This window comes from Anomaloglossus baeobatrachus, chromosome 9, assembly GCF_048569485.1.
Source record: "Anomaloglossus baeobatrachus isolate aAnoBae1 chromosome 9, aAnoBae1.hap1, whole genome shotgun sequence".
Taxonomy (NCBI): domain Eukaryota; kingdom Metazoa; phylum Chordata; class Amphibia; order Anura; family Aromobatidae; genus Anomaloglossus; species Anomaloglossus baeobatrachus.
In genome coordinates this window covers 42,105,865-42,123,340 of record NC_134361.1, presented here as the reverse complement: position 1 = coordinate 42,123,340, position 17,476 = coordinate 42,105,865, and the positions used below count along the sequence as shown (strand labels likewise).

The following is a 17,476-nucleotide window of genomic DNA, read 5'->3' as shown; positions in this document are numbered from 1 at the left end:
CTCGGACGTCGGCCATTAATCGACCCCTTTTTTGGCGTTATTAGAATGATGGTCACTTTGAAGCGAACTTTCACCAATCCTTCGTTTAATGGGGTTTATTGACGAGGACTACACGGTACGGCACAAATGGCAGTATCGCGTTTCCATAACGTATTTTCCCATTGGCGTCGCATGTCGCCTCATGCGTGTGGCGCTGCTCTTGGACTAGGCTGATATGAATATATAATGGCTTCTGTCTGTGGATTATTGTACTGTGTGGTATTATTTATTGCACTGAGGTGGACAGCAGGCCCCTTGCTGAGGTGTTACCCTGACAACGTACCCCGGGCCCTTCCTGCCAATCACTCCCAGGCTCCGCCCCCCCTCGGGCAGCCATCGTGACGTGGACACGTGAATCACCCCCTCCCTCTCCAGCCCACGCCCGCTTAGTCACTGAGAAGCAGCAAGAAGAAGGATGGAAGGAAGAGGGGGAGGGAGGGGGGACGGGGAGCGGCACGCGCCGGCCGTGTCACACCCTAGCTATCCGATTGGTAGATCTTCCGGTAACCTAACCAATGAAAGCGGAGAAGGGGCGTGGTTACGTCGAGGCAACTCTCCGGCAGACAGAACGGCGCTGCATTCACTGACAGCTCTGCGGCCGGAGCAGCTGTGCTGCTGAGGGCTCTGTGCGGAGGGGGTGGGATGCTACGCCGTGATTGGCTGCTGATCGCCGCAAGGAGGACTCTGATTGGCTGCTGAGCAGCTGGGCAGGTATGTGCGTAGGAGGAGGGAGGGTAATGGCGGACGTTGGGATTTTGAGGGGCTCTCTATGTCCGGAGCTATGGTCAGACTCCACACTGGGCTTGTAGCCGTGATATCCCGGGGGTAGGGGATTTTATGGCTAAAGGTTCGCCCCTTTTTGGAATTTTTTTGTGTGAGGTGACCCACTCTTAGAAGACCCCAATGGCCATGGACTGTGGTGCGATTGTGGTGGTCCATCCTGGCCCCTGGCAGCTCCTTGTATAAAATAACGCTCATTAACCCTTTCCCCTCTGTATATGGGACCTATTATTTGTATGCCGTACCTCCTAAATGGTGAAACATTAATAATTATATAGAATTTCGGTTAAAAATTGTGCAAATATCAAAAACTAGATGCACATATACCACGGAGATACGTATAGCTGCTAGCATTCGCTCAATGTCTTAAAGGAGCGCACAGTCGGCCGATCTTATCCTATTTGGGGACGATATACGTCGCTATGGCCGTGTTAAAGGGGAAGTCACATGAAAAAGAAACTTATGACACGGATACATGTGAGGGCATGATGACCGAGATCAGAGCCAGTTGCAAGAAATAGCGCAGCGCGGAGGGGGTTAAAATCTGTAGATCCCTTTAATTCTGCAAATTATGAACTTACATCGATGTGATCTCACATGTATCAGTGTCACCAAACTTCCCCTTTAAGAAAAGGGATTACTGATTTTCCACTGCTCAGGATCGACCAGGGGACTAGTGATGCGGTGTCCATGTGACATGTGACCACTGGCTGTCGAAGTGAGTGGTCACCGCTGCGGCCAGTGATTGTCTAAAGTGGTCACAGGTAGAGATGAGCAATTCAATTCGCTCTTCCCAGGTGTCAAAGTGAGAGGTCACCGCTGCGGCCAGTGATTGGCTGCAGTGGTCACAGGTAGAGATAAGCAATTCAATTTGCTCTGTCCTGGTGTCGAAGGAAGAGGTCACCGCTGCATCCAGTGATTGTCTACAGTGGTCACAGGTAGAGATGAGCAATTCAATTTGCTCTTCCCTGGTGTCAAAGTGAGAGGTCACCGCTGCGGCCAGTGATTGGCTGCAGTGGTCACAGGTAGAGATGAGCACTTAAATTCGCTCTGCCCTGGTGTCGCAGGGAGAGGTCACCACTGCGGCCAGTGATTGTCTACAGTGGTCCCAGGTAGAGATGAGCAATTCAATTCGCTCTGCCCTGGTGTCGAAGGGAGAGGTCACCGCTGCGGCCAGTGATTGTCTACAGTGGTCACAGGTAGACCTGAGCAATTCATTTCACTGCACCGTGGTGTCGAAATGAGAGGTCACCGCTGTGGCCAGTGATTGTCTACAATGGTCACAGGTAGAGATGACCAATTCAATTTGCTCTGCCCTGGTGTGAAAGTGAGAGGTCATCACTGCAGCCAGTGATTGGCTGCAGTGGTCACAGGTAGAGATGACCAATATTTGCTTTGCCCTGGTGTGAAAGTGAGAGGTTATCACTACGGCAAGTGATTGTCTACAGTGGTCACAAGTAGAGATGACCAATTCAATTTGTTCTGCCCTGGTGTCAAAGGAAGACGTCGCCGCTGCTGCCAGTGATTGTCTACAGTGGTCACATGTGGAGATGAGCAATTCAATTTGCTCTGCCCTGGTGTCGAAGTGAGATGTCACTGCTGCAGCCAGTGATTGTCAAGAGTGGTCACAGGTAGAGTTTACCCACTCACTTCACCCTGCCCTCGTGTGGAAGTGAGAGGCCACCGCTGCAGCCAGTGGATTGTCTACAGTGGTCACCCATAGAAATAAGCGATTCAATGCGCTCTGCACTGGTCTGGTGTCCGTATTCACTTTTGCTTTTCTGGACTCCTCTGGCGTTTAGAAAGTTGTGATGTGCATTGATTGGTTTGTGAGCATGGTAGCCACTAGAGGCTCCGAGGATGACTCTGACGCACAAGCGGAAAGCGGTGGTCGTGAAGAACCGGACCAGGGTAGCGTAGAACGAGAGAAAAGTTGCATCGATACGGACGGTCTCGCTAGATCTGGAAAAACAGTCCAGCACAGGGATCAACAGGAAAAAAAATACTCACCTGGGAGCCGATAAAGCGAGGATTACTGCTTTTATTACTTTATAATATTGTAAGCTGTTATTTTTTTTTTTTTTTAAATTAGAACAACCCCTTTAAGTCATCAACTTAAAGGGGAACCGTATAGGGCCCCACATTTATGTATTCTGATCCTGGACAGCGTAGATTTAGGATTTAGTGGTAGAAGAAATCCGTCTACATTAGCCAGATCAGATGTCCGGCCTCCCCCGCCAGAGAGGTGCACAGGGACGGCTGCTGAGATTTCTGGTGAATGAGACGGCTCCTCAATAGGCTGCGCAGGCTTTTACAGATGAGTAACTAGTAGCGTGCAAGTCATTTCACCCAGGGAGGGGGGAGCTGTTGCTGGAGCGGCTCCTCCAGTCACCGTGGACTGTTGCACATACCTGGAGTCCATGTTTGTGTCCTACGTTCCCGTCTGGTGTCCTAACAAAATCCACATTTGGCTTTTGTATTTGAGGAAAACAACATTTTTTAGTACATATATATATATATATATATATATATATATATATATATATAATTTTTTATTTCTTTGCTACGATGGGAAGAGTAGTCGTAGGTCATAGGCTAAAGTGAACAGACAGCGGGGGGCACGATGGCCGGGGACGATAGTTAGACGTGAAGCCATTACTATAGTGAAGATTTCCGTCTGATGGTCACTGGTCAACGATTGGATCCTGGTGGTACAATAACATATAGATCTTGTACCGGTTATTGTGACGTTACGAGATTCCTGCCTTTTCAGAAACTTTGCATAAGTTTACACACCTATGTGTTTATAGTTTAGGGACCATTTTCTTTCAGTTATGGGCTTACTTAGGTTTTGGGGGTTTTAGAGCAAGGGGACAACATCTACCCACTGGAAGGTGAACAATTTACCAATGAGATACACGTTGGGGCAGATTTATTAAAACTCTCTAGTTATAGTGTAAACTAGTCTTAAAATGTACCAAAGTGGTTTGATCTGTTTAAAGGGAACCTGTCAGGTCCAATATGCACCCAGATCCACGAGCAGTTCTGGGTGTATATTGCTAATCCCTGCCTAACCGTCCCTGTATACACTAGCAAAGATAAAGGGATCTTTAGAAAAAGTATTTCTAATGTTCTTTTATAATATACTAATGAGCGCAGGGACTAGTCCCCTGGGCGTTAGTTCCCCTTGCCAGTTGCCCCCATTAGTATGTTAGTACACCCCTGTGGGCGTGATGACATGCTAATGAATGCGCAGCGTCAGAGGATGATCTCATTCACCTCTCCGCCACCATCGCATCCAATGGGGGGTTTCGGCTCAGTGCGCATGACCCCGGAGTTTGGGTCATGCGCACTATGAAGCTGGGTGTACGCGTCCTGGCTTCAAACTGAAGTAGTGTGCATGACCGAAACTCTGGGGTCATGCGCACTGAGCCGAAATCTAGTATCGAACGTGATGGTGGAGGAGAGGTGAGTGACATCATCCTCTGACGCTGCATATTCATTAGCATGTTAGTACACCCACGGGGGTGTACTAACATGCTAATGGAGCCGACTAGCCAGGGGAACTAATGCCCAGGGGACTAGTCCCTTCGCTCATTAGCATACGATAAAGGAGCTTTAGAAATACTTTTTCTAAATATCCCTTTACCTATGCTAATGTATACAGCGACAGTTATGCAGGGATTAGCAATATGTACCCAGAATTGCTCGTGGTTCTGGGTACATATTGGACCTGACAGGTTCCCTTTAATTTTGAGACCATCTAGTTTTTAAGATGTTGTTCCCAGGTGCAGTTTGGTCTAAAAAAGAGAAAAAGTTGATTCTACTCACCTTCCCTGGTCCACTGAAGGTCTCCGCTGCTGCTCCGGGCGTCTGGCATTGGCTGTGGCGCGGACGTCACGTCAACAGCTCAGGAGCTCTGCCAAGGTGGACAGATCGCCCGCTCTGAGCTCACAGATCGACTGTTGATGTGACGTTGGCTACATAACCAATGGCAGACAACGGACGCAGCACTGGACCCATGAAGGGTGAATTCAGCACAGTTTGTTGTTCCTTTCATATCAAAACTGCAGTGTAAACAGACTGCCGATGACCCAACGAATGAGTAAGTCGATGGTTCGCCAGAGGAGGGAAATGATTTTTTGAGTTTCAGAAATGACCATTGTTCTCTGCAGCACATCTTCCTGTCTAAATAGGACCAGTGCTGTCGAGAACAATGGCAGCCCATGTGCACTGAATGATGTATTATAGATTGCTCAGTGAGCATGGTCAGCATGTGAAATCAAGATAATAAAGACCATCATCGACTGGCTAACAGGGGTGATTAGGCCAGAAGTGAGGGGCTAATAGCTAGAGTTGGGAGGGTCTACTATATACCATGTAGCACCTAACATATACTATTGAGGTTGTCCATTCATTTTAATCTACCTAATTCCTTTCGACATTGGAGATAATTGTGGCCAATTGCAGTTCCCCCTACCACAATCCTACGATGACTTAGCAAAACCGACTGATAGAAATTCACTACAGCAAACCTCATCCTGAATTTTCACTGAAGGTTTTAGTCTCCAAAGATTGAGGCTAAGCAATGCCAAAGGTCAGAAACGCGTTACCTTTTTCAATCCATCCCATTTTTGCTGCTATTTTCATTGTTAAGCTGTCTTATTTTGGATGATTTTTTTTTTGTTAACGAGGAAAATTAAATACTTGCTATTTTTATACAAGGAAAGAAAGTTTGGATTTTAGCGTAGAATAGCTAAAATCCAAGCAGAATCTGCATTGATAGCAAACTTTGCAGCATTTGAATAGGAACGCGGAAATCAAGTTTGTGATTAGATTTTGTCATGGAACCATCAGCATAAAAATTCTACCCCCAACATCTAATTGCCTGTGGATTAACTGGTAGTCACCGGGTCCTTGTGTAGAGTCCAGGGTGCTGTGAGCGTATGTGGGTGCCCATAAGGATGGCACATGCAAGGGTCTCTTGTTCCGTAGAGCTACAAGATTTCAGGGTCATGCCGATCCTCTGCATTGGTGGACTGGACACTTACAGACATATCCACGGCAGTTTTCAGAATTTCTAGCTATTGGTCTATGAAATATACCATTCCAAAGGGGGATGATTTTAAGGGGTTGTTCAGAATTGACAATCATCGTCTTGATTGGGGTCAGTAGCTCCTATAACATGAACACGTGGACTCCACCTACGTGCCGAGTCATAGCGTGCCATGTTTTCTTTCCTTAGAGAGCCCTTTTTCAGCGTAGTACCCGCTTTGTAACTTGTCCTTAAGTATCACTTTTCTTTTACTCTGCAGCTTGTTGTGTTTGCTCTTCGGCGTGTAGCTAGGGCACATACATCTATTTCTTCATGTTACTCACCCTGCAGAAAATGAAAGAATTTCAACCGTGTCATCGGTGACTCACGTTTCCAGACGTGCTCGCAGGACTCATGTGTTTTCAACATGAAGCCCTGACTCCGTTCGTTACTATAGACTCATTATGTTACGTTCAATTTCACTGTCTCCCATCGATCAGTGCCTATAACATGTTCTCTTTTTTTTGTCTCGTAGACTCATGTTGTCCAAGGGGATCAAACGTAAATTTTCGGAGGTCGAGGGGGAGATCGGAACTGGTCCCGAAGTAGAGATGGCAGCTCGATACCAGAGCTCGCTGCCGGCGGTACAATCCCACTGCTTGATGAACATATCTCTACTGAAGCTTCACCGTAGTCTGCACCACGTGGAACCCAACCTGAGACATCTCGTTCTGGTGGCCAACACCTTGCGACGTCTTCAGGATAACATGCAAACAGAATCGAGCGCCACCAATGCGTGGAAATCCACGGAGGACAACACCAGAAAAGACAACCCCCAAACACATGTCAGTGAGAGCAAGAAACCAGCTATGGAGATCCCCACAGAAGATGCCCTGTTCTCCACCATGGATGCATCTCTGTACTCTTCCATATCCACCATTCTCGAAGACTTAAACAATTTCGAGGGATTGAGCCGGTCGCCACTTCCTCAGGCAGACGAAGATCAATTCTGCTCCCCAAAAGACTTTAGCAAAGACGGAAGTCGAGAAGAATCTGGAAAGCTGACGCCCACATCCAGCTTCGTAGGTTCTTCCTCCTATCTCCTCGGGGACAACCTGGAGGACATTTTTGAGGACATTGACACTTCCATGTACGACAGTGACCCATGGGCGAGCAGCAACCTTTTAAATTTCAAGACTTTTACCAGTATGAACGAGACGGAAGAGAAGACGTCGCCCGACGGACAGGACTCTATGTTGGAACTTAGCGACTTGGACTATCTGATGGATGTTCTAGTGGGAACCCAAAACTGCTGATATTCCCATTAGGACTTTTACCAGACCCAACGATGTATCTTGTAACAAGACACTATTGTAAATAACGACTTTTAACGTTTAATTTATTTTCAGCGGATGAACCTGAAACGGTTTTTCGAGAGGATAGGGCATTATTCTGTGTTTCCACTTCCAGAGACACAATCTCCAATTAAGTGTTAAACTGCGGAAGTCGAATTTAGCAAAAACAAAAAAAGAATCAAAAGAACAATCAAGAATTATCTATGAATACACATATCTGCCATAATAAAAGGTCCCTAGTCGGTCTATTCCAGGACCCTGCACCAATTGCTAAACAATTTTGTAAATCTTTGTTTACAGACTTATTTTATTTTTTTTTTTTTCTAAAGGTGAAGCCATTGGGACAATCTGCCCCAGCACATAAGAAATGTAAATAAAACATATATATATATAGACATATATAAATCTATATTTTTAAGAGGACTAATTTAAGCTTAAATGTTTCAGATTGCCTTAATCATGCTACATTTACATAAAACCGGATAATCCCACAGATTTTTTTTTTCTCTTGGTGCGTGTAATTAATTTCTAATTAAAGAACAAATAATTTATTGTAATTTCTGTATAAATGTAACGGTGGCTGGTAGAAGTCTACGAATCAGTTCGTAATAATCAGATTTTTTTTAAAAAAATTTTAACGAGTGTAGCTTTTTTCTCTTTAGAAGCCGAATTAAAAATCATAAACTAAAGCAATATCCTTTGTATATTTCTATTATTTTGATTAAACTGTTATAACCCAAAAGTGATATTTGGGTTCAAAAGCCATAGCCGCTCGCCTCTCCGTATTCAGGGCAAACACTTTCCATATTCAGTTACTCGGTTTGCTGTCATTTTCCTGAATATCAAACGGCTCCTAATTCAGGGGTCACTGCTGTTACCTCAACTCGGTCATTAAAAGAAAATTCCCCATATTTATTTGTAATTTTTTTGTTTTTTTTTTTTGTTTTGTGTGTGTAGAAGGCATGTTTCCTATGAGAATTTAGGAGGGGGCTTTGTCAACCCACGGTTTATGAAAGCTGTACGTGCGCGTCATCATTTCGGCCATAAAGACGTCTGGTGATGATATTTATTGACATTATGTGATTTTTATTCTGAATTGATTTTTTTTTTCTTAATTTAACGCTTGAATATCTTCATTATTTATCCATTGTGAATATTTATGATTGAAATAAAATGGAATTTTTCTTAAGTAGACTGATTGTGGTTTGCTTAATTACATATATACAGTGTGTGTGTATTTTTTTTATATATATATATATATAGATATATACAGTGGTACCTCGCATAACGAGTAACCCTCTTAACGAGAATTTCGCTTAACAAGCAAAGCTTTCTGTAAATTTGTAACCCGCTTTACGAGAAAGCTTTGCTGTACGAGCGAAATTCTCACCGCACACACTTCTGGTTCCGTCCATCCACCACACTCTGACCCGCACTTACAGTCCACACAAACACACACATGTACGCAAAAACACACACAAACACACACGCACGCACACACATACAGTATTATGCTCACCCTACCTTCCGTTCCCTTGCCGGTCTCATGGTTCTTGTAGTTCCCAGGTACATCGCGACGTCCTCGCGGCGAACTACAAGACCTAGGAGGCATGCGATAGAACGGAAGGTAAGGTGAGCATATAATATAACATAATATGTTTACCTTTCGTTTCATCGCCGGCCTCCTGGGTGCTGTAGTGCGCCGATCCGCTCCAGTCCACGCTGTGTATCTGCATCCATAGTGACGAGGGAGGAACTTCCTGTCATCGCTAATGAAAGGCAGAGCGCTGGCCAATCAGAGGCAAGCGGCTCTGCCTTTGACGTCAGCGCTCTGGCCGGGAACTTCCTGTCTCGTCGTTATGGTAACACGTTACACAGCCCGGTCCCGTACCAGAGAACAGCAAGTCCCAGCAGACTGGAGAGGGAAGGTAAGGTGAGCATATAATGTGTGCATGTGTGTTTGTGTGTGTTTGTGTGTGTTTGTGCATGTGTGGAATGACAGAATAGGGGACCAGGATGGGACATTTTAGAAGTTGTGGAACGGATCGTCAGCATTGCAATGATTTCCTATGGGAAATCTTGCTCTGCTGAACGAGTACCTTGATTAACAAGCACACTCCCAGAACGGATTGTTCTCGTTAAGCAAGGTACCACTGTATATATAAAACACAGTGTGTGTGTGTATATATATATAATATATATTTTTATTTATTTACACGCACACACATATATATTACGACCGGGAAACAAAATGGTCAATCTTGATGATTTAAGGCCTAAGTGCGCTGGTAATTTACTCTTAAGGCCCTGTCACACACAGAGATAAATCTTTGGCAGATCTGTGGTTGCAGTGAAATCATGGACATATTGTTCCATTTGTACACAGCCACAAACCTGGCACTGATTGTCCACAATTTCACTGCAACCACAGATCTGCCGCAGATTTATCTCTGTGTGTGACAGGGCCTTTACTCTTTAAATCTCTGAGACAACTTTTTGTATCCTTCCCCTGAACAACTATGTTGAATAATCTTTGTTTTCAGATCATTTGAGAGTTGTTTTGAGGAGCCCATGATGCCCCTCTTCATAGGAGATTCAAATGGGAGAACAACTTGCAAGTGGCCACCTTAAATACCTTTTCTCATGATTGGATACACCTGCCTATGAAGTTCAAAGCTCAATGAGGTTACAAAACCAATTTAGTGTTTAGTAAGTCAGTAAAATGTAGTTAGGAGGGTTCAAATCAAGAAATTGATAAGGGTGCCCATACTTTTGCACCGGTCAAATTTTGTTTAAATGCGGATTGCACATTTTCTGTTAGTACAATAAACCTCATTTCAATCCAGAAATATTACTCAGTCCATCAGTTATTAGATATATGAAACTGAAATAGCTGCTGCAAAAACCCAAATTGTTATAAAGAAAAAAGGTTAACATTAATAGGGGCGCCCAAACTTTTCCATATGACTGTATATAGGCACCGGAAGGACAGTCAATTAGAAAGACGGCACATACAGGTGGTTATCTGAGCCGTTCTATATTATCACCGCCCACCACCATCATTGTAATACTGTTCATGTCAGGTGAACTATGCACCCGATGACGTCATTAAACATGCGCAGATTATTTTCGTTGATGACCGGCGGAGAATTACAGCCTCGGAGCCACCGCACATGTGCACCATGTCGGCCATCTTTCCGGAGCCTATATGAGCAACGCCATATATAAGACAAGTTGTGGCGTCATCCCCCTGCTTCACCCATTTAGGCTATGTGCCCACGCTACAGGATTTACCGCGGATTTTGCCGCGGATTTGCCAAAAATCTGCAGCAGCAGCACTTCCAAGCCATTTCAATGGCATTTTGGAAATGCTGTGCCCATGCTGCGGATTTTTCCGCGGCGGATTTGCCGCGGATTTTGATCCGGAAAAATCTGCAGCATGTCAATTGTTTGGTGCAGATTTGGTGCGGATTTTTGGCTTTGAATGGGGAAAAAAAAAAAAAATCCGCATCAAAATCCGCGGCAAATCCGCGGGTGCGGATTTGCCGCGAAAGTCGCGGATTTTCAGGCAAAAAAATCCGCAGGGACATTCTAGCGTGGGCACATAGCCTTAGGTGGAGCTGGGAAAAAAGTCTCAAAATTTGGGTGACTTTACAAAGTTTTTAACTCCAGAATTTTGGCAAAATTGCTTTGATAATCAGGGCCTTTAAGTTGGTCCCTTTAACTGTAATAAGACAACTTGTACCTGTTTCTCCATAGTGGCTTCAACCTTGTTATGAATAATTTTCTAAAAACAGAGACCTTAAAGGGAACCTGTCAGGTGCAATATGTACCCAGACCCATGAGCAGCTCTGGGTGTATATTGCTAATCCCTGCCTAACCGTCCCTGTATACACTAGCATAGATAAAGAGATCTTTGGAAAAAGTATTTCTAAAGATTGCATATGATATTTTAATGAGGCCAGCAACTAGTCGCAAGGGCGTTAGTTCCCTTGGTTAGTTGGCCCCCTTAGCATGTAAGCACGCCCTTGTGGGTGAGCTAACATGCTAATGAATGCGCAGCGTCAGAGGCATGGTCGCGCTCACCTCTCTGCTGCCATCGCATCCGACTCCTCGATTTCAGCTCCGTGCGTATGATCCTGGACTTTCGGTCATGCGCACTATGAAGCTGGGTGTACGCGTCCTGGCTTGAAACCCGTGTAGTGCACATGACCGAAAGTCCGGGATCATGCGCACTAAGCCAAAGTCCAGCGTCGGACGTGATGGTCATAGAGGGGAGCACAACCATCCTCTGACGCTGCGCATTCATTAGCATGTTAGTATGACTACAGGGTCATGCTAAGGGGGCTGACTAGCCAAAGGAACCAATTCCCTTGTGACTAGTCCCTGCGCTCATTAGCATATTATAAAGGATCTTTAGATCCTTTTCTAAAGATCGCTTTATCTATGCTACCAGATACAGGGACGGTTAGGCAGGGATTAGCAATATGCACCTAAAACTGCTCATGGTTCTGGGTGCATATTGCACCTGACAGGTTCCCTTTAAGTTTTTCATTTCAACAGTGACAAGGCAACTTATACCTATTTCTCCATCGTGGCTTCAACCTTCATATGACTAATTTTCTGAGATCAGAAACATTAACAAAAAAGACGGTTTAACAGTAGAGTTGTTTCGGATTGATTTTCAGGACCCAGTTCAATGGCCAGGTCCAGTATCAGTGGCCAGGTTCAGTATCAATGGCCAGGTTCAGTATCAGTGGCCAGGTCCAGTATCAGTGGCCAGGTCCAGTATCAATGTCCAGGTCCAGTATCAATGTCCAGGTCCAGTATCAATGGCCAGGTCCAGTATCAATGGCCAGGTTCAGTATCAGTGGCCAGGTCCAGTAATCTGTGGCCCGTAAGACTGTAGCCCTGAGCGCCACCTCCTACCTCCCGTCATCCGTGGCTCCTTTTTCACCCAACATTATATGTGCACTGACGTTGTGCCGGGCCGGCTAATCAACTGAAGAGCCTCGAATGCGGATTGCTAACTTGGCTGTTGGACCGCGTCATGAAAATTGATAGTTTACAGTATTACTGTGATCATCTCGATCGCACACATCCTGGAACTTGATATTCGATTTCTGATCCTATTGTATTGCCAACATAGAAAGAAGAACATTTGTAACCTTCTCCAACCCTTGTTTTTTCCTTGTTTGATGCATCGGTACGCGTTGTCCCCTTACCGTGTCTACCTTCATGCTTGGAATAATAAAACAGTTCAAAGAAGCATTTCTGGCCGGGCACAGAATGACCATCGAACCTTGTGCTTCTGCCTGCAGGAGGTTATGTATTAAGCTGTCACAGCTGTCGGTACATAGCCAGTAGGAGTAAATGCTATTTTAAGAGCCTCTGCTCAGAAATATGTATGACTATTATTTCTATGAGAGGCCAATTCATGGATTTAGAGCCTCCAAGAACCATCATCGAGTGTGTCGGAGGCTGAGAAACGTTTTTTTTTTCTCCTATATTTTTAACCTTAAATCTGTGACCTATAAACATTATGAATCGATAAACCAAGATGAGACCATAAGATCCTTTTATTACTTAGTGGATTCAGTTTGCCATTGCTTAGATTATCCCTTAGAACATCCTTTATCTAATAACGATGTATGTAGCGGGCTCAGGAGCTGAGCCCACTACAACACGGTGGTTACCATCTGCGTTTTACAGCTGTCATCTGCCGCATACATCAACTCCAGTCATGACTGTTGAAACCCTTAACTGCTGATGTCAGTCTCTGACAGCAGCATTAAGGGTGCCCAGTCCTTCTTACGAAGGGGTTACCAATGGATTTCCATTGCAGTTGAGGGTCTCCTGAAGGCCACAATGGCTGCTGTGAAGAGGTTCTGGGCTATATAAATCAACTAGGCAGGTTAACGATGCAATTATTTTTATTCTTTCGTGCACAGTCCTACAGCAACTCCAGGTAGATGGCCAAAACAAGATGCCCCAAGTCAATGAAATCCCAAACCGGGACCGTTAGTGCCACTGCCCCCGTACCAGGCGATACCCACTGTCTCCCAATTTTTGGTTGGCTCACCGCTTTTGCATCTCCTGCCGGTATAGTCTGGAGTCCCAGCCTATGCTCCTTCAGACAATGGATACCACGACCATAGCGCGTGTGTCCATCTCTAGTTGGCAACGGCCACATCCCCTCGTCAGTGTCCTAAGTACCCTAAGCCCCCCCCCCTGGAAACACCCCCTCCCCCAATGCTAACTGTTCATTGATGGATGTTATTTTCCTTAGGCCTAGCCCCTTACCTGGTACTGCATGTGAGATCCCCTGCGGTGATGGCTCCATGGGGTCAACAATCCCTACTACCCAGATAATGGGACTAGTGGCTGGGAGAACAGTGGCTTAATTGAGGCCAATGTGGAACAAACAAGAGTAATGGAATCATTGCTTAAGGGTACCTTCACACTTAGCGATGCAGCAGCGATCCGACCAGCGATCTGACCTGGTCAGGATCGCTGCTGCATCGCTACATGGTCGCTGGTGAGCTGTCAAACAGGCAGATCTCACCAGCGACCAGTGAACAGCCCCCAGCCAGCAGCGACGTGCAAGCGACGCTGCGCTTGCACGGAGCTGCCGTCTGGAAGCTGCGGAGACTGGTAACTAAGGTAAACATCGGGTATGGTTACCCGATGTTTACATTAGTTACCAGCGCACAGCTGTGTGTGCAGGGAGCAGGGAGCCGCGCACACTGAGCGCTGGCTCCTTGCTCTCCTACCATAGCTACAGTACACATCGGGTTAATTAACCCGATGTGTAATGCAGCTACATGTGCAGAGAGCAAGGAGCCGCGCACACTGCTTAGCGCTGGCTCCTTGCTCTCCTAGCTGCTGTACACATCGGGTTAATTAACCCGATGTGTACAGCAGCTACATGTGCAGAGAGCCGGAGCCGGCAGCACAGGCAGCGTGAGAGCTGCAGAGGCTCGTAACTAAGGTAAATATCGGGTAACCACCTTGGTTACCCGATGTTTATCTTGGATACAGCTTACCTCAGCTGTCAGATGCCGGCTCCTGCTCCCTGCTCGCTTCATTTGTCGCTCTCTCGCTGTCACACACAGCGATCTGTGTGTCACAGCGGGAGAGCGGCTTTGAAGAAAACGAACCAGGGCTGTGTGTAACGAGCAGCGATCTCGCAGCAGGGGCCAGATCGCTGCTCAGTGTCACACACAGCGAGATCGCTAATGAGGTCACTGCTGCGTCACAAAAAGCGTGACTCAGCAGCGATCTCGGCAGCGAGCTCGCTGTGTGTGAAGCACCCCTTACTCTGATTACCAATCTCATGCCTGGCCTTCTGTGTACATAAGATCCAGACAGCACATCTCTGCCTCATGGTTTTCTTGGGCCTGGATGAGCATGGTATGTGTACATGTGAACTAAACTGTGTATCCCACAGAACCCCTCCTGATCTATTAACATTTTATTGCGCACCTTAAACTGACTGGAGGATCATGTTGCCCAGTCTTTCAGACTTGTAACTTTAAGGTTAAGTTCCCACCATAATTTTTTGATGTTGTTGCAACTGCGACAATGTCACATGTTGCAACTGCGGCAATGAAAAACGCATTTTCTAAAATTGCTGCAAAAACGTTGCGATTCGACCATGATTCCAGCAAAAACAAAAAAGTGTGAAACCTGGGGATAAGCTACAAGTAGGTTCCATTTACTGAAGGTAAAACAGCCCAAGTCTTCAAGATTTGCCCCCAGTTTATTCTGGTTATTTTTGGATTTTTTTTAAACTGAATCTAGAGGGTAGCTCCACTCACCTAAATATACAAGTTTCCTGGTCTAATTTAATGACTGATCATTACGTAATGAAGCCAGAAGTGCTATTGACAAATTAGCCCCCTCCAACTACAGAACCAATTCACAGGCTGCAGTCAACAACTAAATAGCCCATAAACTGGACTACAGCACTGGGAGAAGATACTGGGTGGATGAAGTCCTGCTAATACAGGCACATCATATAGCAGGACATATACAATGCTGTAGAAACGTGTAAGGCGGATGTAGCAAAGAATGCTGCAAAGTAAGAATGATTTCAAAATTAGAATTAACGAAATACAAAGTGAATAAACAAAAGATCAATATCTGGTGACCGCTTTGTGCTTTGAACAATTTTTCTAAGTACTTGTACTTTTTTTTTTAAGAAGCTCTGCAGGGAGATTGTTCCAAACATCTTTGAGAACTAACCACCGATCTTCTGTGTATGAGGCTTGTGCAAATCCTTCTGTCTATTTATGTGATCCTAGACAGACTGGGTGATGTTGATAATGCACCATGAGGTCCACATCTTACCTTCCAGGACTCCTTGTTCTTTTTTACGCTGAAGATAGTTCTTAATGACATTGGCTGTTTGTTTGGGGTTGTTCTCCTCCTGCAGAATAAATTTGGAGCCAATCAGACACCTCCTGTGACCACGTGAATGCCGGTGTTGCACCAGGTACAATGGGACTCCCAGTGAGCAATGCAACACAAAGGGTACACCAGGGAAACAATACTATGGGCCCTTGCACTAGGGAGAGGAAAGAGGGTTGATCTCCTAAAACTCACCTAAGGCTCAAACCTTCACTCCCTAATGTCCCTAAATGGGTCGTTGCCCCCGTACGCCTTCACTTGCCTAGGCCCTCGTTGGCCATAAGCTCACCCTACAAGCGAAGGCCAGCAAAACGCTAGTGTCCACACTTTATGAAGAAGGTAAGACAAACGGGTAGGGACAGACACAACGAAAAGGACTTCTAGGTATCTTCTGTAGGGAACTTTGCAGCTGGAATAGAAACAACACCACAGCTATGCAGTGACGAGCTCCTTCAAAATGGTCAGCATAGGTATGAGCTATAGCTTCGCTTTGGTTGAACAAAGAAGTTGAGTGCACGTGCTCAACATCAAATCCAGAGGTTGTCTCTTCAAAATAGAAGTATATGTGCTGCCAGCATTGCTGCAAAGGTTACAGAGGTGGGGGGGGGGGGGAAAGCCTGTCAGTGTTCAGACCATACGCTGCACACTGCATCATATTGGTCTGCATGGCTGTCACCCCAGAAGGAAGCCTCTTCTAAGGATGATGCACAAGAAAGCCGCAGTTTGCTGAAGACAAGCAGACTAAGGACATGGATTACTGGAACCGAACCATGTCCTGTGGGCTAATGAGAAAAAAATAAACTTATTTGGCTCAGGTGGTGTCAAGCGTGTGTGGCGGCAACTAGGTGAGACAAGTGTGTCCTGCCTACAGTCAGGCATGGTGGTGGGAGGATCATGGTTTGGGGCTGCATAAGTGCTGTGGAGGCTACAATTCATTGAGGAAACCATGAATGCGAACATGTACTTTGACATACTGAAGCAGAGCATGATCTCCTCCCTTCATATTCCAGCATGATAACGATCCCAAACACCTCCGAGATGACCACTTTCTTGCTAAAGAAACTGAGGGTAAAGGTACTGGGCTGGCCTAGCGTCTCCTGACCTAAATCCTATTGAGCATCTGTGGGGTCTCTTCACATGGAAGATGGAGGAGAACAAGCTCTGTAACATCCACCAGCTCCGTAATATCGCCATAGAGGATGGAAGAGGATCCAGCGGCTCCTGTGAAGCTCTAGTGACCTCCATGCCCATGAGAGTTAAGGCAGTGCTGGAAAATAATGGCGGCCACACAAAGTATTCACACTTTGGGTACAATTTGGCCATTTTCACTTAGGGGTGTACTCACTTTTCTTCCCAGTGGTTTAGACATTAATAGCTGTGTGTTGAGTTATTTAGAGGACACCAAATTTACAGTTATACAAGCTGCACACTGACACTGTACATTGTATCACAGGGTCAGATCTTAAGTGTTGTCTCATGAAAAGATACAATAAAATATTTACAAAAATGTGAGGGGTGTACTCACTTTTGTGACGTACTATATTAATGCACCATCCACTGTGCTAAAATTCATCTTTCATTAATATGCAAGTTAAGATCGACAGTTCTCAGTGGGCGTATCAGTGCATTTACAGGCAATGGTTCTCCCTTTCGTGGACACCCTCCATCTCCTTGATTGACAGAGGAGGCAATGTCTCTGCTGCATGTGTCGCGGGCGGAGGGGACGCGCTCGCCACGCTCGGGTCCGGGGCTTCTGCTGCTGCTGCTCGGTGGCTCGAGCGGTGGGCCGGACCCGGGGACTCGAGCAGTGCTCCTCACCTGTGAGTGAAAAGGGATGGTTTGGTTAGGGAGATTG

General features: G+C 45.8%; 1 protein-coding gene across 1 annotated transcript; it reads left to right on the top strand.

The window, feature by feature from the left end:
* The first annotated feature begins 629 nt into the window (after positions 1 to 629).
* Positions 630 to 8,429, top strand: LOC142250422 (SERTA domain-containing protein 1-like). The gene is made up of 2 exons (XM_075322588.1): positions 630 to 750; positions 6,390 to 8,429. The coding sequence occupies exon 2, from the start codon at positions 6,394 to 6,396 to the stop codon at positions 7,168 to 7,170; it is 777 nt and encodes a 258-aa protein (XP_075178703.1). The 5' UTR covers positions 630 to 750; positions 6,390 to 6,393; the 3' UTR covers positions 7,171 to 8,429.
* The last annotated feature ends 9,047 nt before the right edge of the window (positions 8,430 to 17,476 follow it).